Raw genomic sequence first — 22,913 nt, 5'->3', positions numbered from 1 at the left:
TGGCCTTCCCGGGAAAGGCTGGGGTCCTGGGCAGTTGTGAGCCTGGCTCATTCACCCCAGCACCCAACGCCCCCGCTTCCAAACCCTCCCTACCCCCGGCTCAGTGGTCAGCCTGAGATGGGGCATGAGAACCAGCAGGGAGACCAGCTTACACATCCACCAGGAGGGTGCGTGCCCAGCCTCGGATCTGAAACACCATGGAGATAGCTGGGCCAGGGAGCAGTGGAGCCCTGCGGGGGCTCCTGGAGACCTGGCACCACCCTCCAGCCAGACCCGTCCACGCGCGGCTGGGCCTCCTCCGCACCCAGGAAGTTCACTTGCTCTGTGTTTCTCTATGGCTTTGGTACAAAGTAAACTGCTGACACAATTCTTTGTTAAGAGACATTTTAAACAGGTTTGTTATTGTTAACAGATTTCCATCCACGATTCTCTGGAGCAGGTCCCTGAGCAAGACAGTAGGGAGCACAGTTTCTTGCAGGGATGAGGGTCCATTCACAGGGGGCTGTGCTCCAGGCCTGGTGTTGCTCCAGCTGCCACACTCCCTCCTCCCCCTCCCAGGTCCGGGGCACACAGCACCAACTCAGAAGCAGGTTTTGTGCTGATCTGACATTAATTGATAGGCTGGTGCTTTCTCTAGGCCTGTTTCCTTAGCTGTAAACGAGCGTGATGAAAACGCCTCGCTCACAGGAGGTTTTTGTGGGAGTCAATAGAAACAGCATCTGTGAAAGCACTTTTGCTTACAGGATGCAAATGTTTTGAGGGTTATTCTCCCCCTTGGCTGCAGTCCTCTTTCCTCACCTGCCATCAGTAGGGCTCTCCACCTGAGCAGCCAGCTCAGCGCAAGGAGCACGCGCCTGGCCTGGCCGCGGGTCCCATCACCAGTGATACAGCTGACGTCACCAGTGCTTCCTACTGGCAGGCCATGCTTTCGCGCAGGAGCTCATTTAATGCTCAGGCAAACGCCCTGGGCAGGCGCTACTATCGCCCATTCACAGATAAGGGACGAGGCCCACACTGAATCTGGCTCACTGGGGTTTCCTGACGAGGGAGGGGCAGGAATTCCAACTGGGAGATCCGATCTGGAGGCCACTCCATCGGCAAGCGCTGCCTGCAGGCCTCATGCTGAAGCTCAGAGAGCGCCAGCCAGCTCCAGGCTGCAGGCCCCACGCACCTGGCGGGTGCTGTGGGCAGCAGCGCCCATCCTCCTGCAGGGCAGGGGGGTGGCCGGAGCTGGATCCCGGCAAAGCCAAGTGAAACTGGATCGGTCACTGGGAACCCATCCTCCCTGTTAGGCCAACCCCCAAAGCTTACAGGGACCTAGTGCTCACGGCTCTGCCCACAAGAAGGCTGTCTGAACCTAGCCATGCACAGTGCTGGCTGACATGGGTTTGGCGGTTCCCGCCATCCTGAGAGGCCAGGGCCCTCCACGGTGCCAGCAGGTCAGGCTCCCACAGGCCACTGGCTCCGGCGGCTTCTCTCCACCTCAAACCAAACACCTGCTTGCGAAGCCCAGGGCCGAGCTGCTCAGCTTGCACAGCCTGCATCCTTTTCTGCTAGTGTCTGCTCCTACGGGGCCTAAAGCTTTCCCTGTAACCACTGTCCTTGTCTGCCTTTTATTGTTCTACCACCAGTCAACCGGCAAGCGTCTTCCCGCTCTCCTTCCCCCAGTCTTTCCTCTCTGGACCATTCCTCTCAGGGCCGGGGCGGCTTCTCAGGCCCTCACCATCCTGCTTTCTCGCCTCCGGACAGCACAGCTGCATGTGTTTGAGAGGCTAGGGGCACCATTCCCCACTTTGGCTGGCACCAAACCTCCATAGGCACAGCTGGAAAAACAGTTCGGGGTCGTGCTATCCTCACACCATGTGGATTATTGCTGCCCTGGCACGGAAGCCCCTGGTCTCCCTCACACCCGCTCTTCTGCGCTTCCTTACTAGACTGTGTGTCTGTGTGCCTGTGTGTCCGCGGGGTGTACTGTGTGTCTATGCGTCTGTGTGCCCTGAAACATGAGACAAGCGTGGTTATCGCTGCTGACGTTCACTCATGGGTTCAGAGCCATTGCTGAAGATGCGTGAGACCCTCCACACCATCCTGTCGCCTTCCGTGTGAGGCAGTCAGGCAGTGGATTGAGTGCAGAGAAGGCAGGGGAGGGAGCCCAGGCTTTCCGTTCCCGAGTGGACATTAGCATACAGTTCAACATCAGTGCCCTGTTATGAACCTAAAGTAGGATAATGCAGGTGGAGGAGTGCCTACAATGTGTTACCTTTCATTTAATATTTCCAGAAGTGCCTGTGCCATGCCGGGTCCTGGGAACATGGACAGCCAAAGCCGGAGGAGGGCGGGGCATGACGGAGGCCGCATGCCAGGTGCCAGACTACATGTTTTACAATTACTCCCCCTCTGCTCCCCTCTGGGAAATGAGAGGCTGAGACCGGAAAAGGTACATCATTTCCTAAGGCCACACAGCTGACGAGTGGCAGGCCTGGCACCAAGCCAGGCCTCACTCCAACGCCATGGTTTTAACGCCGCATCGTGTGTTCATAAGGAGGAAACTTGCTCCCTGACAGGGTCCTAAACTGATGGCGTACAGAAATGTTGTATTTGGTGGGCATAGTTTGGCTTTGTTCTGATTTCATTTCTCCCTAATTAGATGTGAGTCCTTTAGGTCCTTCCCTACAGCCACAGGCCCTATTGCTCCCTCTTGAAACCTGCCTAACTTACGCATTTCCTTTACCTCTCTGGCCCCAAGACACTGAGTCTGCAGCCCCTGTACCCTAGGCCGAGTGTGAGCAGCTGGATTTGAGATGCAGAAAAAGGAAGGGGACTATGTGAGGCAGAAATAATGGCAGCAAAGGGGACAAGAAGACTGGTCCCCTGGTCACTGGCCAGAGCTCATCCCTCCCACTCTCCCTCTCACTCCACCATCCTTGGCACCGCGCCTGGACCCTCCCATCTCCAGGCCAGAGCCTCCCCCCTGCTCTACTTAGGAGACTATCCTAGAAGTCCCTGGAGCTTGACTGGGGCCTGAGATTGTTCCACTCAGAAACGATAGGGATATTTGGGGCTCGGGTTCAGAACGAAAGAGCACGAGGAACCCAGAAACTGCACATAGTTGGAGTCTCCAGTGTGTTATAATGTAACACAGCAAGACTCCTACTTTACCAGTTTCCTTGTTGGAGGAAATGGCTCTCCGTAAATAGCCTGCCTGACACGGTGCTCTCCGGGGCTATTACTGCTGTCGATATTGTAGTTACTTGAAACTCATATGATTAGTTCAACGTGTGTGAATTACAGGCTAATTCCAGAAAATGGCACCTTTTCGGAACTCAGGGACAAATGAGACGAATGCAGCGCCTCACCCAGCTTCTTCCTGTGCCACCAGACCAGGCAGAAGGTTCCAGTAGAACCTGAATGTACCAGAAACCACTCGATGTTGCTGCTGCTCCCAATAAGCTCCCATGGCCACCACTTCTTTTTTTTTTTTTTTTAACATATTTTTATTGATCTCAGAGAGGAAGGGAGAGAGAAAGAGATAGAAACATCAGTGATGAGAGAGAATCATTGATTGGCTGTCTCCTGAATGCCCCCTACTGGGGATCGAATCTGCAACCTGGGCATGTGCCCTTGACCGGAATTGAACCTGAGACCCTTCAGTCCAAAGGCCATTGCTCTATCCACGGAGCCAAACAAACTAGGGCTGGCCACCACTTCTTTACAGGAAAGGCCACCTGGCACAGAGGCAGGAGGACTGGGAGCCTTCTCCCAGGGACACCGCCACTGGCTATGATGTTAGCTCTGCCACTCACCTCTGCAAAGTTCAGGGCCTCATCTGCCAAGTGGGAGTAGTGCTACCTGCTGGCAGGGTTCCTGCAGGCACTACGTGAGAAAACGCGTGCTAAAGCGGTCGCTGCACCACCCAGCAGTGCTTCCTGGGAGGATGCGTCTGCCCACCATTCTGAGTTCCAGCATTGCTTCCTTTCCTCCTGACGACAATGCCACAGGGAGAGATCACCCCACACTACAGCCACGGAAGTTAAGGATCAAAGTGGGTAAATAATTTCCCATGGTCTGTGGCTGTGAAGTGGCATCTGCTGTCTTCAGAGCCTACACCCTGCTCATACAGCGGGTGCTCATTAAACATCATGTGCCCTGGCTGGGCAGTGCAGCTGGTTAGTGTCATCCCACTGTGCCCAGGCTGCGGGCTCAGGGACATGCAGAGCCAGCCGATAAATGCAGATAAGTGGAACAACCACAGGGTTCTCTCTCTTCCTTCCCCTCTCTCTAAAATCAATAAATAAAACGCAGCTGCTTTGGCTCAGTGGGTAGAGTGTCAACCTGTGGACTGAAGGGTCCCGGGTTCGATTACTGATCAGGGCACATGTTCCGGTTGTGGGCTCGGTTCCCAGTAGGGGGTGTGCAGGAAGCAGCCGATCAATGATTCTCATCCTTGATGTTTCTATCTCTCTCTTCCTCTCCCTTCCTCTCTGAAATCAATAAAAATATATTTTAAGAAAATAAAATAAAATCAATAAATAAAATTTAAACATCACAGTAGTGATGGTGACGACAATGGATGAAAACCCAATAAAGTTCACTTCTCTTCACATGGTGTTCAAAGCCCTTCATCACATGGCTTCAAATAGCCTTCCGGCCCCACTCACCGCTTCTCTGCCCACAGGGGCCGTCCTGCCCAGCTGAACTCGCCAGGGGCCCTGAATGGCGCCTCCTCTGCGTCTGCCTCTGTGCCTGAGCTCCCTGCCCTCCTCCCCCACCTACTGCCCTGGGCACATCTTGTCCTTAAGCTTAACGCCTGTGTCCCCTCCTCTCTGGCTTTCCCTTCGCTCTGTCCCACGGCCTGTGGACACACATTTGTGGCGGCCTCAGAAAGCTCTTCCATTTTCTACACTCCTCTGCCACCCACCCTCAAACTCGGGCTGTGAGTCCCTGTAACACTCATCTCTGGCTCCTCAGGGCACCTAGGAGGGGGTTGCTAGTTACTCGCAGCAGCAAGCACATCTATGGCAAGACCCTTGCAGCTGCTGAGCAGGGAAGGGAAACTGTCCTGTTCCCAATTCGTTATTTTTTTTCCGGGACCAACTCAGCCTCAGGAGGACTTGAGCTGAACTCCATTTCACCTTGTGCTGGGAGGGCAGCATTCACGTCAAGTTCCCACAGCCCAGCTTTAATGGCGCAGGAGGAAACCAGGCTGGCCTGTCGTTTCCCAGAGCAGCTCGCAGTGCCAGTGTTCTGGGGAAAAAGCAGACCACTTCTGGGTTGTAAACAGAGCAGAAGACAGGGAGCCCAGTGGGAACTCACAGCCCATCTTCTTAATAACACTGCCCTCTACTGCCACTTCCTTTCCTGCTCCTTTTTCTGCAACAAAACCCGTGGCACTGCAGCCCTCTCCAGCGTTTCCTCGTGTGGGTTATTTCTCACTTGACTTACTCATCTATTTGCTGTTATGAGGCTCACCCACCCCCCCTCAGAAATTAATTACTGCAATTATCCAACTTTGAATAGCACTGGTTTGGCATCTGCAGAAAATATTTGAGAAAATGCACCACTACCTCTCATTTGCATATTTTAAAGATAGGAGAAATTACACTTTTCCTAAATTATTTACTGTGACCTGAATAGAGAAAAGTCGCATACCAAATGGGATTTCATTTTCATTCTTCACTTGTCTAATTACCGTCCTAGACTGAGAGGGAGTTCCCGCCATATACTAATGTGGCAGCTCATGGGTTTATCTGAAACCCAGCCACCTGAGGCGCTAGGAGCAGGGCGGGCTGGGCACTGTCCTCTGAGCCACTCCCTCGGGCGGTGCCATGGGGGAGTTTGCACAGCGCACCAGGAGCAGCCGTCTGAGCGCTAGGACCATCCCAACCATCGGCGTAGTTCTCACTGCAAGTCCATCCATGGTGCAAACCACAGCCACGGAGCCAGCTCCTCACATGAGGCGACCCCTGGAAGGACGCGCTGGCTGCATGGCCTGCATCCCATGAGAGCCTCGAGGTGAGAGGCCCGTTCACCAAACACATGTTGGCCGTGGGCCTGGGCGTGTCTCACGTCTCCCCTCAGCAGCCGAGACCCGAGGAAGTTACAAAGCCCCCTGAGCCTCAAGCACATGCGAAGCAGGGAAATTCTCCTGTTGGTGAAAGCGTTCCTGCATCGGAGAGTGTGGACCAGTTTCCAGGAGGCCCCAGAGAGGCCCTGTCTTGAAGACGCAGGCAAAGAAAGGAGGGTCCAGACCTCACATACCTCAATGACTGGAAGGCTTTTGGGTTGGGGATCAAATATCTCTACCTGTTAGGTCAGAGAGAGCCCAGGATCTGATACATGCAGACATGTGACGAGATAATGGACTCCCCCTGGCATTTCTGGCAGATCAGAGTGCCAGACACAGATACAGGCTTCTCCCTGAATCCAGAACGACCGCCTCCTGAGCCACCTAACCTAACACTACCCTTCAGTCGGATGCTCCAGGCAAGTGTGGCGGCGGTTTTGGTGATGGCCCCCAGCACCCCCGCTCTCTTGTACACTCATGCTGCCCCCCCCCCACACGCAGCAGGGGGCATGTGTCCCTTCCCAGGAGTCTAAGCTGAACGCTGACCAACAGACGGCTGGGTCGTGGAAGCCGTGCAGGCCTGCTCCTGCTTTGGTGCCTTTCAGAGCCCTGGGCTGCCATGCGGCCGCTCGGAGAATCCACCTGGAGTGACACAGGCCGAGGTCAGGCGCAGAGGGCTCTGAGGCAGAGACCTCGGGATCCTACCAGCAGCTCACATGCAGGCCCGGGGGCCAGAGCAGTGAGGCGCCCGGAGCCCCGTGCATCGGAGCAGCCTGGGAGGTGCCCGTGCTGCGAGGGGCAAGGCCAGCGGTGCCCGGAGGCCGAGAGCTGTGTCGGCTGCGGCTGCTGAACTCCTGACCCCAGAAATGAGACAACGGCCGTCATCGTTGCCTGGGCAGCAGTTTGTCACACAGCGACGGTAACTAAACGAGCAACCTGATCCATGTTAGCCCCATCCTCTGCTTCTCCATGGATGTTGCAAACTATATGGCACATTCATGTCACTATTCGATGTCTCCCTACGCGTTGGTTTGAACATCACCGTGTCGTCAGTTGTCAGCAGAGAAACAGGGACCAGGAAAGGGTTTCAGTTACAAAGGTACACGCAGACCGGGACGGCGTTGGTCCTTCGTCACTCCTTACCAAACACTAATTTCCCCAGTGAACGCAGCCGCCTTCGCCACTCCCCGGCTCTCTCCTCCCCTGGCCCCTCCCCGTGACCTCGGAGGCCTGCACCATGATTCCTCAGCCCTGTCATTCCCAGGCGGCGATTAGTAAGGCCGCGAGTTGTCATGTCTTCCTCCAGCATGTCACCTCCTTTAAAACTCAGCGATAAAGCAAAGCTGTGCCTCCACCCCCACTCTTCCTGCAGAAGCCACGAGACCCACTGCCAGGCAGGACCGCGTTTAACGCCAGGTGCGCCAGTGGGAAAGCCAAGTCTCCACCAGGAGGAGTCAAAGGTCAGCCACGTGAAAAAGGCAGACATTGTATCACAAGTACCTGGGGGTGGTCGTGATGGTACAGCCGAGGCAGCAGCTGGACCATGATGCACAGGGCCCCGGGGTGCGTGATCACGGCATCACCTTCATCCGTCCTGCAGACAGAGGGGAAGCACACGTCAGCCTGAGCCTTCAGTCACTTCTGTTTTCCACAGACCTTTCTGGATCTTTCTAAGAGGGGCCATGACACACATCCTCAGTCTGCCACTGTTGCCTACATGACCTTGAACTAATTAATCTGAGCTAATTTCCCCAACTATGCCATGGAGCTAACACTACTACACTTTCCTCACAGGGGTTTAGGGTGATGTTTCTGTGCACTGAGACACAGTGCCTGGCAAAAAGTTGGTGCTCAATGGAGGTTGGCTCCCTGGTTCACTCCCCGTTTCTGCAGATACGTGGGAGATAGTGAAGTTCTCACTTTATGTCATACACACACACACACACACACACACACACACACACACTTCCAGGCCTCTTCAAGCTGCTGTAAGCACACTCCCCTCTGTCCCTCCACTGAATGCAACTAAAACCCAGGTGGGATGCGTGAGCAGCCTCCTCAGAACTCTGAACAGTGAACAGCAGCAGAGAAGGAAGCCAAGCCCAGAGCACAGGCGGCTGCAGTGAGCTTCCCGGAGCCCCCAGCCGCCCTGCAACGGGCGCGCAGGGGCCTGAAACACAGAGCCATGCACCGCGCGTGGACACGACTCACAGAGATCCAAGAAGAGGCCGAAATTTCTGGTCTAAGGAGCAGGAAAGGAGGCTCCTACGAGCCACCCGCCACGGCGGAGAACCAGGGACTTTTTGTTGGGTTTCTCCGTTCTTTCTCTCCCAGCTATCAGGCGACCCCCTGGAGAAGCCGTGCTAGGCAGGCACCTGGGACTCACGGGAGGCGAATCCTGCTCTCTGACTAGAGGAACTACGGTCCCAGAGTGTAAGCAAAAGCCTCATTGCTTTGTCTCTTTTTCCTCCCCCTGCTTGGACCCAGAAAAAGGTACAGTGTGTGAAGTATGCGGTGAGCAGGGAAACAGGCCATGAATGTCTAGACAGGAAAGGAAGGGACTAGGGAGTCAAAAAGTGCTGGGGAGACGGTGAAGAGGAAAAGGCTAATGAAATGAGGTCACTGAGTTCTGTATCAAATTCTGGGCTCAATTCTGAACTGCACATGTGTGATCTGGTACTAAGCCACATTCTAAGGCTTTGAGAACTGAACTTGGTGGCAGACCGCCACCCAAGACTGGCTATCGCCTAGGGCAACATCCAAACACACTGCAAAGTCTTTGAAACTTGAACTCATCCAGAAGCTGGGGAAGAACCTGTTGCCTGAACCCAGCTGGGCCGATTGCCTGGTAAAGCAAATTAATCAACATTCTGCAGAAAATGTTAGCAAGCACCAGAGTCCATAACGTTCCAAATGCCCAGGATACAATCTGAACTTATTCAGCAGAGAATGAACCAGGGAAACCTCAATATATCATCCAGAAAGAAGATACCAAGTCTGAGATGACACCAATGTTGAATTATTGGACAAAAACTTTAAAACAGCTATTATTTACCAAACTCTAAGAAGTTAGGGCTAATACTTTTGAAATGAATGAAAGTCAAGAAAATCTCAGTGAAGAAATGGAATCAATAAAAGAAATCAAATAAAAATTTATGAACTGAACATGACAGTAACTGAAATGTTTAAATCTCACTGAGTGCGAACAATAAGAGAATAAGGTGAGAGAGGAAAGAGTTCATGAATTTGAAGATAAATTACTTGAAATTGCCCAATCTGACAAAAAAAAGAGAAAGTTTCATGTCACACATCATGAAACCAAAGAATCTAACTAATATTCCAGTTGTTGGGAGTTCCCCGAGAGAAGAGTGTGGTGTAAAAATAAAACATGTTCAGGAAGGTTTTAGCCAATATTTCTTCAAATTTGGTGAGACACATAACCTTAAAGATTCAAGAAGCTTAGCTAACCGCAAACAATCAACAGAAAAGTCCATGCCCAGGCACATCATAACAGCTGTTCAATCCTAAAGACAATGAGAAATCCTGAAAGCACCCAGAGAAGAACAACGCATTACACACAGGGAAACAGCCGTGTGAATGACCGTGGGTTTTCTCATGAGAAAGCAGAAGGCAGGGGAACAATGTTTCTAAGTGCTGAAAAGAAATGCACAGAATTTCCTATCCAACAAAATATTCTTCAGGAACTAAAGCAGAAATAAATATATTCCCAGGTGGAGGTAAATACAGAGAATTTCTTGTCATTAAATTTTCTCTAAAAAAATAACACTAAAAGAAGTCCTTCAGATTAGAAGGAAATCATAATAGAAAGAAACTTGGTATTTCAGTAATGAAGAAAGAACAACAGATGCCCTAACTGGTTTGGCTCAGTGGCTAGAGCGTTGGCTTGTGGACTCAAGGTTCCCAGGTTCGATTCCAGTCAAGGGCATGTACCTTGGTTGCGGGCACATCCCCACCCAGTTAGGGGGTGTGCAGGAGGCAGCTGATCGATGTTTCTCTCTCATCGATGTTTCTAACTCTCTATCCCTCTCCCTTCCTCTCTGTAAAAAATCAATAAAATATATTTAAAAAAAGAAAGAAAGAACAACAGAAATGGTAAATGTTTGAATAAATATAATAGACTATTTTATATCTTAAGTTCTTAAAACAGGCATAATGGCTGAAAGCAAATTGTAATAAATAGAATGCATGTGACAACTATAACAGAAACAGGGGAGGACAAAGGGATCTGCATAGAGGTAAGGTCTCCATACTTTATTTGAAGCGGCAAAACATTAATTATAAGTAGGCTGTTAAAAGTTAAGTATGTTTGTCATACTCCTTAGAACAAGCACTAAAGAAGCTAAACAAAGAGAGAGAGTAAAGAGTTCAGTAGGTAAATTCAAATGAACTAAGAAAATACATTCAACACTGAAATGTGCTTTCAAATATTGGGAATTTAGGTTTCCCGAACTCAGACTTTGAAGAGAAACAGAGGAACAAAAAAAGAGGGAACAAAGAGAAAGCAAATAAGATAGTAGACCTAAATCCAAACACACCAAAAATGGTTTACATACACCAATTAATAGACATATATCACAAAATGGAAAAAGCAAAAGACTAAACTATAAACCATCTACAAGAAATCCACTTTAAATATAATAATATAGAGAGGTTAAATGATAGAAAATGTATACCATGCTAACTCTAATCCAAAGAAATGTGGTGCGGCTCTGTTAATTTTAGGGAAGGAGGACTTCCGAGCAAAGAATATTGCCAGGAATAAACAGGTTATCTCTCTCTATGAAAACCCAGTGACCGTTACAGTGGAACTACCAGGACGACCAGGACAACCAGAACACCCGGTGGCAATGACATGCACTGCAGCAACCAACCAGCCAGATCTGGGCCGGATCGCCCCCAACACCCTGATCAGGGTGGGGCCAGCCGGCCAGCCGCCTTGGTTGGCAGAAATATGGGGTCCAGGGACCTTGGAGGTGCTCGGTCTTGGGCAACTGAGTGGGCACAGCTCTCCTTTGGCGGAAGTGGACCTATGATCAGGGCGCCGGAGTCTGGGATGGGGTGAGGAGACTTTCCTGGTGGACACAGCAGTCCCTGCGGGCCACGCACAGCACCTGGGCATCTGGCCCCGGTCAGAGCAGTGGCAAAAATAGGGGCCAGAGGGCACAGGAGGAGGTGGCACACAGGAGCCAGGAGGCATGAGGCCCGACCTGGGCTCTTACCCTGCCCGCTGGGCTCAGCAGCATCAGCAGATGGGCCATGGTGTGCAGCAAGGCACAGGGTCGCTGACCACTGACAGGAGGGGAAGTGAGCCAGGAGGGCAAGGCCCTGTGCCAGCCAGAGCCTCAAGCGGCGAGGGCAGGGCCAAAGCTGGAAACCCTGGAGCCCCAAGCCTTTTCAGCCTTGGCCTTGGAATTCTGCAGGTAACCAGTGTACTGCCTACCAGCACATCAGAGGTCAGCACCGCTTCAAGAGAGAGGACATGGCAGAAAGTGGCAAGGCCACAGGAGGGATGGGAAATGTTGTGGCCATCTTTGGGAAACACAGCTGCCATGGTCTTCAGTAACTATGAACAGAAATCTTTGGTTCTCGGTTTTACAGAAGAGGAAGCTGAGACTCAAAGGGAGCCTTCCGTAACACCTCACCCACTTCTCAGACCTGACCCTGTGCAGCATTGTTTTCATTGAAAGTAGAGGATCCAAAACGTTTTAGATCTTTGCCATTTTAGGCAGGAAAGACTTTAGCACAGGGAACTGGTGCTTGGGAAATCGTCGGAAAGCTGTGCTCTGCCTGGAGTCCGCTGCAGAAAACCTCCACATCTCTGCAAACATGATCACCAGCAGCAAACAGCCCACACTGCGGGAAGATGCCTCTGCCCCACTTCTGCCTTCAAAATAATTGGGCAAGCACATCCAATCAGCAGAAACGAATTCATATCCAGAAACCTAGCTGCAAAGGAGTTTGGGCAATTTCAGACTTTCGTCTAGGAGTGAGATCTTGCCAATGTACCTCATGTGCCTGGTATTGATAAAAATGGGGCCCGACTGGTGGGGCTCAGTGGTTGAACATCGATCTATGAACCAGGAGGTCACCATATGATTCCTGGTCAGGTTTTGGGCTTGATCCTCAGTAGGGTGGTGCAGGAGGCAGTTGGAGGTCACCATATGATTCCTGGTCAGGTTTTGGGCTTGATCCTCAGTAGGGTGGTGCAGGAGGCAGTTTATCAATTATTCTCATCATTGATGTTTCTATCTATCTCTCCCTTTCCCTTCCTCTAAAATTAATCAATATTTATTTTAAAAATGGGGTCATGCTGTATATATGTGTTATAATGAGTTTTTCATAGATCACTAATGTCTTTCCTGTTAAAACTATACTTATAGAACATTTAGTTATCATTAATTTTAATTGATCTCAGAGAGAAGAAGGAAGAGAGAGAGAGAAACATTGTCCCATTGTTTCCTGCACTCACTGGACTGGGTATTGAATCTTCAACCTGGGCATGTGCCCTGCCTGGCAATCGATCCACCACTTTCTGGTGCATAGGACGATGCTCTGCTGGTACCCTGACCCCAAATTCCAGCCTCCAGAACTGTGAGAAAAATACATTTCTGTTTTTTAAGCCACACAAATTTATGATATTTTGTTATGGCTGTCTGAGCTGACTAACTATACTAATAAAAGGGCAATATGCTAATTAGACCAGGAGACCTTCTGGGAGACTGGCCAGGGAGGTCAGTTGGGGGCCTTGAGGCCGGCAGGGGAGAGCTGTTGGAGGCCATGAGGGGAGGGCAGTCGAGGGCCATAAGGCCAGCAGGGGAGGGCAGTTAGGGGCCATGAGGCTGTCAGGGTAGGGCATTTGGGGTCCATGAGGCTGGAGGGGGGATGTTGGGGATAAGCAGGCCAGCATGCAGAGTGGTTAGGGGCAATCGGGTAGGCAGGCAAGTGAGCGGTTAGGAGCCAGCCATCTTGGGTTGTGAGAAGGATGTCCGACTGCTGGTTTAGGACTGATCCTGGCAGTCAGATATCCCTCGAGGGGTCCCAGATTAGAGAGGGCTCAGGCTGGGCTGAGGGACACCCCCCTCCTGTGCACGAATTTTGTGCACCAGGCCACTAGTACTGTATAATAAAAGCCAAGCCACCAAATGGCAGAACGACCGGAACAATTGGAACCACTGTGGCCCCTCACCCGGCCAGGCCCACCCCTGATTGGCCCCCACTGGGGCAGGCCAACTGGACCCCACCAGTGCACAAATTCATGCACCAGGCCTCTAGTGTTGCATAATGATTAAAGGAGGCATAGCATCCAAAAGGTGCAGGCACCTCATCAAAGAGCATCAGAATTCATAAAACCTGAAAGAAGCAAAAGGACAAATCCTCAATTATATATAATTCAACACTCTTTTCTCAGTAATTGATAGAAAAAGTAGACAGAAAATTATCAAAGAGATAGAACTGAACACCATTGACCAACTGCTATCGTTGGCATTTTAGAAACACTCCACCCAACAGCTGCAGAATACACATTCTTGTCAAGTTTTCATGGAACACGTGTCAAAATCTAATGGGCTCTGGGTCATAAAACAAACCTTAAAACATCTCAAATAAATAAAATCGTCCAAAGTGCATTCTCTAATCACAACAGCATTAAAGTCAAAGTAAATAACAGAAAGGAAGCTGAAAAGGATCCAGGTACTTGGGAATGAAACAACATACTTCTTTTTTTTTTTTAATGTGGTAAAATACACATGACAAAAACCTTATTCCCTTAACTATTTTAAGTGTACAGTCCAGTGGTATTAAGTACACACATGTTGTAAACAACATATTTCTAAATAGACTATGGCTCAAATGGAAAATTGCAAGAAAAATTTAAAATATTTTGAGCTTAAATAATAATGACCATAAAAAAGTTTGTGAGATGCCACTAAAGCAGTGCTTAGAAGAAAAGATATAGATTGAAATGTTTACATTACAAAAGAAAAAAGGTCTCCAATGAAAAATCCAAGTTTCTATCATAAGATGCTATTTAAAAATAAATCAATTAATAAACCCAGCCAGAGCAAATAGAAAAAGTACAATAAATATAGTAAATATCAATGAAATTAAAAACTGGAAAGCAATAGAGAAAATAAATGAAAGAAGAATTTAGTTCTTTGGAAACATTTTAAAAATTGAAAAATTACTATCTAAACTAACTAAAAAAGAAAAGACACAACTATGAATATCAGGAATGAAAGAGAGAATATTACTACACACCCCACAGACATGAAAAGGATAATAAGAAAATACCATAAATAATACTGTCTACATAAATTTGACAATTTAGATGAAATGGACCAATTCCTGCAAAGCCACAAATTACCAAAAGTCAAGCGAAAAAAAAAATAACCAGAATAGTTTATACTTATTACAAAAACTGAATAGAGTTAAAAACCTTTCCTCACACACATACAAAAACAACAACAAAAAAGTCCAGGCCCAGATGTTTCCACTGGTGAATTCTAACATACGTCCAAAAGATAAATAACACCAGTTCTACACAACTTCTTTCCAAAAAGCAAGAGAACGCTTCCCAGTGCATTCTATGAAGCCAGCTTTACTCTGATATCAAAAGCAGACACAACTAGTACAAGAATGCTACTTGCCAACATCTCTTACAAACAGATGCAAAAATCCTCAAAAACTAGTAGGAAGTCAAATGCAACTATACATAAAATAAATGAGGCACGATGGTCACTTGAGCACACTCCACAAATGAAAGCTGGTTCACTACCCAAAAATCAGTCATATTAATGTAATTCATCATGTTAATAAGCTAAATAAGAAAAATAAACACCTGACAATATGCAGAAAAAGCATTTGAAAAAACCAACATATTCATGATAAACACTCTCAGTAAATTGGAAATAGAAGAACTCCTCCATAACTTGATCATGGGTCCCTTATACATTTAAAAAATTCTCATTGTGAAACCAGGATGACATTTGACGCAGGAATTATCTGTAAAGAATCAGGCTGACACCATACACAGACTAGAAACCAAACTTGAAATTACTATGTTAAGCCCTAACTGGTTTGGCTCAGTGGATAGAGCATTGGCCTGCAGACTCAAGGGTCCCAGGTTCGATTCCCGTCAAAGGCATGTACCTTGGTTGCGGGCACATCCCCAGTTAGGGGGTGTGCAGGAGGCAGCTGATCGATGTTTCTCTCTCATCGATGTTTCTAACTCTCTATCCCTCTTCCTTCCTCTCTGTAAAAAATCAATAAAATATATTTTTTTTAAAAAAGGAAAGAAATTACTGTGTCAAAATGCTTGGCAAAGCATCACCATTATTGTGAGGGTATCTAGAAAAAGCAGGGAGAACACACACACTCACACAAACACACACAGACACACACACACATGCCTTTGTAGGTGAACAGAGACCGGCTCTGTCACTTCCTAAATGTGTGACTTTGGCTGTGTGATTGATCCTTTCTCAGCCTTGGTTTCTATTAGTAATAGTCTAGGATTTGAGAAAAAATTAAATTAAATTAAAATAAGTGTTTGGTGCTCAGACTCCAGAGACATGCAACAAATGGCTATTGCTTTTCATCAGCCAGGACCACTTACTGAATGTCTCCTGGTGCTGCCAAATACTTCTCTGCCCTCTGCGAGCTGGCAGAATCAGCTGGACATGTTCAAGGATGAGCTCCCAAGTTACCCTGCACACGTCCAGGAGGCCAGGGCAGAGGCTCCTCAGCACCTCCCCATCCCCCGCCCTGAACAGGGACCAGAAGACGCAGGAGCGTGCCCAGCTCCCGCTGTGAGGCTAGCATAAGTTTGATAGTCAAGAAGGAGTGTAGAAAGCCAACTTTTCTCAGAAACAAAACTCCTTTAAAAATTAGCAAAGCAAATCCAACAATAATTATATCCTAAGCAATTTGTGCATGAATGCAAGATTAGAAGACCAATTAATTTACCAGATTACCCAATCAAGCAAACACAATCGCACTGACTGCAACATTAGAGTCTGGCCAAGGGGAGCTTTCTTCAGATACATATGCCCTGCGATGCTAAGGGAGACAACAGAGAAGTGGTGGCAGGACAGTTTATGACAATGCGAATTTGACCTTGGCCGTTGCTGCTTTGGAGGAATGAAGAAAGACACCAACTATTGTTTTGTCCTTTCATTTCTCCTCTGGCTCCGGACCTTGGCGGGTTCTCTGCCCTCCCTCAGTCTACTGCAGCGGTTCTCAACCTGTGGGTCGCGACCCCTTTGGGGGTTGAACGACCCTTTCACAGGGGTCGCCTAAGACCATCGGAAAACACATATATAATTACATATTGTTTTGTGATTAATCACTATGCTTTAATTATGTTCAATTTGTAACAATGAAAACACATCCTGCATATTAGATATTTACATTACGATTCATAACAGTAGCAAAATTACATTTATGAAGTAGCAACGAAAATAATTTTATGGTTGGGGGTCGCCACAACATGAGGAACTGTATTAAAGGGTCACGGCATTAGGAAGGTTGAGAACCGCTGCTCTAGTGGGATTCTGTGTTAGAAATGAAAGTGAAATGTGGTTTGGGGCAGCCTGAGCTCAGTGAGGAGATTAGCCTCCGGAAGTGAGAGGAGCGATTGTCCTTGCCAGGGGAAGTGGGGACGGCAAGTAAGAACAGGAAGAAGCCATGGCTGGGACGGACACTATGCTTTGTGTCCTGGGAGGCAAAGGGCCTCACCATCCCCTGGCAGTGCCCTGAGGGGCATATAAGACAGGACAAAGCTGCCGGCACACACGGGAGGCCGGGCACAGGCACCCACGCTCCAGGAGCAGCAAAGATGCCAAAGAGAAAGTGAGCCAATCTCTGGAGTCTGCACCCAGTTTCCAAGATTGGTCAGCGTGCCAGACCCAACAGCACCCCACATCCTGTGTGCACTCAGATTGGTTTCCTGTTAGCTCCCATGGTAGGGGAGCTGGGAGTCAGAGTTCACTTGGTTTAAAGAACAGAAAATCATGTGACATTTCTGCACACCCAGCTTGTAGCCTCGGCTTTCTACCCACTCCACCTGCAGGATGTGTGGGTAGGAAACGGGAGACAGATACACTGATGACCCGATCACAAAGCAGGCCGCAAAGCTCTACCTCTCCTCCAGGTCTGGCCACTGCTCAAAGTTGCCTTGGGGGTCGCTGCCAGCTTCTCCCTTCTGGGCATCCACAGCTGCTTCCGGCCCAGCTCTGAGCGGCGCCTTCAGGTCCCAGCGCCGGTGGAGGGTGCCGCTGGCCATGCTGTCCAGGAAGCTGAGGATCTGGAGGCAGCTCTGTATCTTGGGTGGGAAGAGGCTGACAGAGGAGAAGGCCACCCTCAGCAAATCAGCAAATGGCCTGGCCTTGGAGGTCTCCCCGGAGTGCAGAGCTGCTCCTTCTTCCTCCGGAGGCCCGAAGCAGCCCAGCAAGCAGAGGTCCTCGGCCAGCTTCTCGAAGAGCCCGTTCCTCATGAAGAAGTCCCCATTGACAGGGTCCAGGTGCAGCGCTGCGGACAGCGCACAGAGGGTGTGCAGGACCAGGCCCAAGGTCTGGCTGGGGGACACCGCCCCCCACATCTGCCCTGGGGGGTCCTGGAGAGAACCCTCTAGGTCAGAGAGCAGGGACAGCAGCCCATTGAACCCACTGGAGACTCTGAAAGCAGCACGGCCTTTGGGCGTCTCCAGGATCCGGAGGAGAGACTGAAACACCAACAACATAAACATGAGTCAAGCCCAGGAGACAGACCTTTAGCACTGAGCTCCCGCACATCCCGCCAAAGCATGGGGCCTTCCCTCAGCGGCACAGGCACAGCCAGCTACCTGGGGCAATTCTGAAACATAGGGAGGTCAATGCTGTTCCTCTTCATTTTAGTTTTAGGTTGCCCTCGAGCCTTCTTTCAAATGGCTGCTTTGAAAGAGTATGCTCATTTATGGGGTGGACTTACTGCTCCAAATCTCAAAAACAAGCTTTCCCAGGCCGCCCGCTCCTCCTTCTCCCAGCCTGTGCTCACACAGCCCCTCCAATGCCCCGATCAAAACTCTCATCACACTGTATTGAAGCTACTTGAAAACTGCCTCAGCCCTCCCCCAGTGGTGCACCGGAAGATCAGGCTGCTCACGGCTGTGGAACACAGCACACCTGTAAGTAGTCGCTGAACAAATGAAATGAACCGTCTCTTCTATTGCAAAGATCACTGCTCACAGTGAAATCTATACAATGCAACTCATTCTTACTCATCTCTCTCTGTGCAAGCATGGGTACCACTGTCAAATGTGGAATGATAGTACAGGAATCTACTTAAAGTCTGGTGTGAGCTTATGAGGGAATCAACATAGAGAAGAGGAACCTCTAACGGGCTGAAACCCATAGATGACGCTTGTCCAAGAGCACACGTGAAAGTTCTGGCTATTCTAACGTGCAAGTAGAATCTGCCTTCTCCAGATTGCTGAGATTGTTACTGGGCAGACAAACTTTTAATTCCTTTTAAATCAAACATTTATTGTGCACTTACAAAATGTCAGTCATTGAGCCCAGTGCATGGTATACACTGGGTATTTAATAAATGCTTTGAAAGGACTGCATTTAAAAAATTCCTATTCAGTGCTAAAGCTTCACACCTAAAAGTGAAGAATGTGTGGGTGATTTTAGATAAATATTAAAAGCCTCTAGTTGTTTCCTTTAGTTATTTACTCTTCACAACAGTTGCATGGGACCTCGTCCAGGCATCTTGGGCATGTTTCCCAGAGAGGGGCCAGGCCGTGAGATTGAGTTGGTCAGCTCTGGAGAGAGATTTGAATTGTTTTGTCCTTTCAGGTATTTCATGTTCTAGTGACACAAGGAAGACAATGGTCTGGACAGCACAAGTTAGTCAATTCCAGGATGCCTGAAACAGGCCGCATGAAGGAGGGGGTGATGTTGTCTCTTACATGCATAGTTTAGGATGACAACCAATAGCATAAAGCTGGAAGTTAATAGAGAAACTTGTAGGATAGATTTATAAAAGGAGGGAATAAACTAGATAAAAACTCATATAGAGAAAGTCAAATAGATACTTAGTAAAATTACAAGTAACCATCAACTATGAAGTCTTACACTTTTGGGGGAATAAGATAATTTTCAGCTCTATCCCTAAAATGCTGGCAATCCTAATCTAGAACCAGTGTTTATCTGTGTGCCCCTACCACCCAGATGCTGTTATCTACTATTATAGCCTCTACAGAAACATGAGCTGCTTGGTGGGAAGTCAATCCCATGCCTGGGTAGGAGGACACAGAACGGGCCAGGATTAAGTGAGTGCGCACAGGCGAGGACTCTCAAAGATGACAAAGCGCTGATGGCCAAGGCGCTGCTGAAAGGGTTCCCACTGCTCCACCAATGACATTTTGAGAAATTAAAAAAACAAGACAAACATTGTAGTAACAAGGAAAATCTATAAAAGGCCAAAGTCCACAATTACGTTCAAAATTGAAAAATAATAACATAGGATGAAGTAGAAAAATTCATCCTAACCAATATGGGCCAACTTTTTTCCCCCCTGGTTATAGAAAAAGACTTCTAGTGGTTAGATCAATGACTATCCACCAGAGCTCGGGAAGACAATTGTGGAGAAACTGAATTTGTTACTTCGTTCTTTGAAAGAAACTCAGCATCAGGCCAATGAAGCTCGGGGCTCATGAGAGATGCAATCGGAATGGTAGAACAGACTGCAAGAAAGATGGAGGCCACTGAGTACTAAGGACTAGGCAATAGCCACTGCTTTCTCCTCCTGGGTGGGGATATGGCCTAACTATTTCTTTAGTGGTAATCGATCTGTTCAGATTTGCTATTTCTTCTTGGTTTGGTCTTGGAAGATTATGTTTCCAAGAACTTATCCATTTCTTCCAGATTGTACAGTTTGTTGGCAGGTACTAGTATTGTTCATAGTATTTTCTTATAACCCTTTGTATTTCTGTGGAGTCAGTTGTTACTTCTCTTTCATTTCTGATTTAATTTATTTGGGTCCTCTCTCTTTTTTTTCTTGATGAATCTGGTTAAAGATTTATCAATTTTCTTTGTCTTTTCAAAAAACCAGCCCTTGATTACACTGATCTTTTTTACTATTTTTATAGGCTCTATTTTTTTATGTCTGCCTAATTTTATTATTTCCTTCTTTCTACTCACTTTGGGCTTTGTTTGTTTTTCTTTTTCTAGCTCCTTTAGGTATAAGGTTATATTGTTTATTTGATATTTTAAATAACTAGAGACCTGGTGCACAAAATTTGTGCATAGGAGGGGGTGTCCCTCAACCTGACCTGCCCCCTCTCACAGTTTAGGAACCCTCAGGGGATGGGATGTCCTCCTCTGAGGGAGACAACCAGGCTGATCAGGGGAAGGTGCTCCCCCATCACCCCGCTGCTGCTGCCACGGCCGGCCACCACAGCTGCAGGCCCTCAGCCCTCGCCTCTTAGTGCTGGCCCTGTCCCCTGCCCACTGGTGGATGGGGGGTGATCTGGGGCCAGGCTGCCTGGGGGAGGGGCTGTGAGAGGTTGAGGCACAGTAGGTTGCACCCCGTCGAGCCTCTGCAAAGGCATGGTGCCTGGATCAGGCCAATGCTGCTGCCTCTGTGTCTGCCTCTGCGGAAGGGACAGCACTGGGACCGGGCTGCCCCACCTTTGCAGAGTGGGTGCAGTGCTGCCTTCTCACCACCTCTGCAAAAGGGGCTGTGGTTGGACCGGTGGCAGTGGAACAGCCCACCCCTCCCACTTGAGTGCCAGCCCAGCCCATCCCTCCCGTATGGCGCAGACCCTAGGCCCTCACAGCTGCTGTGGCTTTGTCTGGATGGATGTCCAGATGGACATCCAGAAGACATCTGCCCTAATTAGCATATTACCCTTTCATTAGTATAGATTATATGCCAACAAATTGGGCAATCTGAAAGAAATGAATACATTTCTAGAAACATACAGTCTTCCAAGACAATCAAGAAAGAAAAAATAGAAAGTCTGAAAAAACCTGAGTAGGCCAATAACCACAGAAGAAATTAAAGCAGTGATCAAAAATCTTTCAGCAAACAAAAGCTATGGTCCAGATGGCTTTACTGGGGAGTTCTGCCAATCATTCAAAGAAGATTAAAACCTATCCTCCTCAAACTATTGCAAAAAATTCAAGAGGAAGGCAAACTTCCAAGCTCTTTCTATGAAGTCAGAATTACCCCAATTCCAAAACCAGATAAAGACACCACAAAAAAAAAGAAAAAAAAAGAGAGAGAAACAACTACAGGCCAATATCTTTGATGAACATACTAGTAGATGCTAAAATGCTCAACAAAATTCTAGCAAATTGGATCCAGCCTTACATTAGAAATATCATGCACCATGACCAAGTGGGATTTATTCCGGGAATGCAAAGATGGTACAATATCCACAAATCAATAAATGTGATACATCACATAAACAAATTGAGAGACAAAAATCACATAATTATATAAACTGATACAGAAAAAAACATTTGACAAAATCCAACACCCTTTCTTGATAAAAACTCTCATCAAAATAGGACTAGAAGGATCATACCTCAACATAATAAAAGCCCTATATAACCAACCTACAGCCAACATCATACTCAATTGGAAAAAACTAAACTAATTTCCCCTAAAAACAGGAACAAGACAGGGACGCCCACTTTCACCACTCCTGCACAATACAGTACTGGAAGTGCTAGCCATAGTGATCAGACAAGAAGAAGAAATAAAAGGAATCCAAATCGGAAAAGAAGAAATAAAACTGTCTTTATTGGCAGATGAGATGATACTGTAAATAGAAAACCCCAAAGACTCCATCAAAAAACTACTAGACGTAGAATCAACATCATTAAAATGTCCATACTACCCAAAACAATATACAGATTCAATGTAATCCCCATTAAAATACCAACAGCATATTTCAAAGATCTAGAACAAACAGTCCAAAAATTCAACTGGCATAAAAAAAAGAAGACCCCAAATAGCCACAGCAATCCTGAGAAAGAACAAAGTTGGAGGGATAACAATACCAGATATGAAACTATATTACTAAGCCATAGTTCTCAAAACTGCCTGGTACTGGCACAAGAACAGACATATAGACCAATGGAACAGTACAGAGAACCCAGAAATTAATCCAAGCCATTATGCTCAATTAATATTTGACAAAGGAGGCAAGAGCATTCAATGGAGTCAAGACAGTTTCTTCAATAAATGGTGCTGGGAAATTTGGTCAGATACATGCAAAAAAAAAAAATGAAACTAGATCACCAACTTACACCATACACAAAAACAAACTCAAAATGGCTAAAAGACTTAAATGTAAGATGGTAAACCATATAAATCCCACAAGACTCCATAGGCAGCAAAATAGCAGACAGGTGTCTTAGCAATATCTTTACCTGATACAGCTCCTAGGGCAATGGAAACAAAAGAGAAAATATACAAATGGGACTACATCAAAATTTAAAGCTCTGTAATCAGCAAAAGAAACCATCAACAAAACAACAAGAAAGCCCAATGCATGAGAGAACATATTTGACAATGTATTCTCCGATAAGGATTTAATCTTAAAAATTTATAGGGAACTCATACAATTTAACAAAAGGAAGATAAACAATCCAATAAAAAAATGGGCAGAGGACCTAAGTAGATACTTCTCCAAAGTGGATATACAGAAGGCCTAGAGACATATGCAAAGATGCTAAATATCACTAATTATCTGAAAAATGCATATTAAAACCACAATAACATACCACCTCACACCTGTCAGAATGTCTATCACCAATAAACCAACAAACAAATGTTG

General features: G+C 47.7%; 1 protein-coding gene across 1 annotated transcript in view; it reads right to left on the bottom strand.

The window, feature by feature from the left end:
• Positions 1 to 22,913, bottom strand: part of WDFY4 (WDFY family member 4) — a 258,657-nt gene that overhangs the window by 172,011 nt on the left and 63,733 nt on the right. Inside the window, exons 12-13 of the mRNA XM_006757129.2 lie at positions 17,224 to 17,804; positions 7,565 to 7,658 (exon numbers count right to left, since the gene is read on the bottom strand). Coding sequence (XP_006757192.1) covers positions 7,565 to 7,658; positions 17,224 to 17,804 — 675 coding nt within the window. The remainder of the gene's footprint in view (positions 1 to 7,564; positions 7,659 to 17,223; positions 17,805 to 22,913) is intronic.

This window comes from Myotis davidii, unplaced genomic scaffold, assembly GCF_000327345.1.
Source record: "Myotis davidii unplaced genomic scaffold, ASM32734v1 scaffold854, whole genome shotgun sequence".
NCBI classification, from domain to species: domain Eukaryota; kingdom Metazoa; phylum Chordata; class Mammalia; order Chiroptera; family Vespertilionidae; genus Myotis; species Myotis davidii.
Note: the sequence above shows the minus strand (reverse complement) of the source record. Positions and strands in the feature narration are given on the sequence as shown.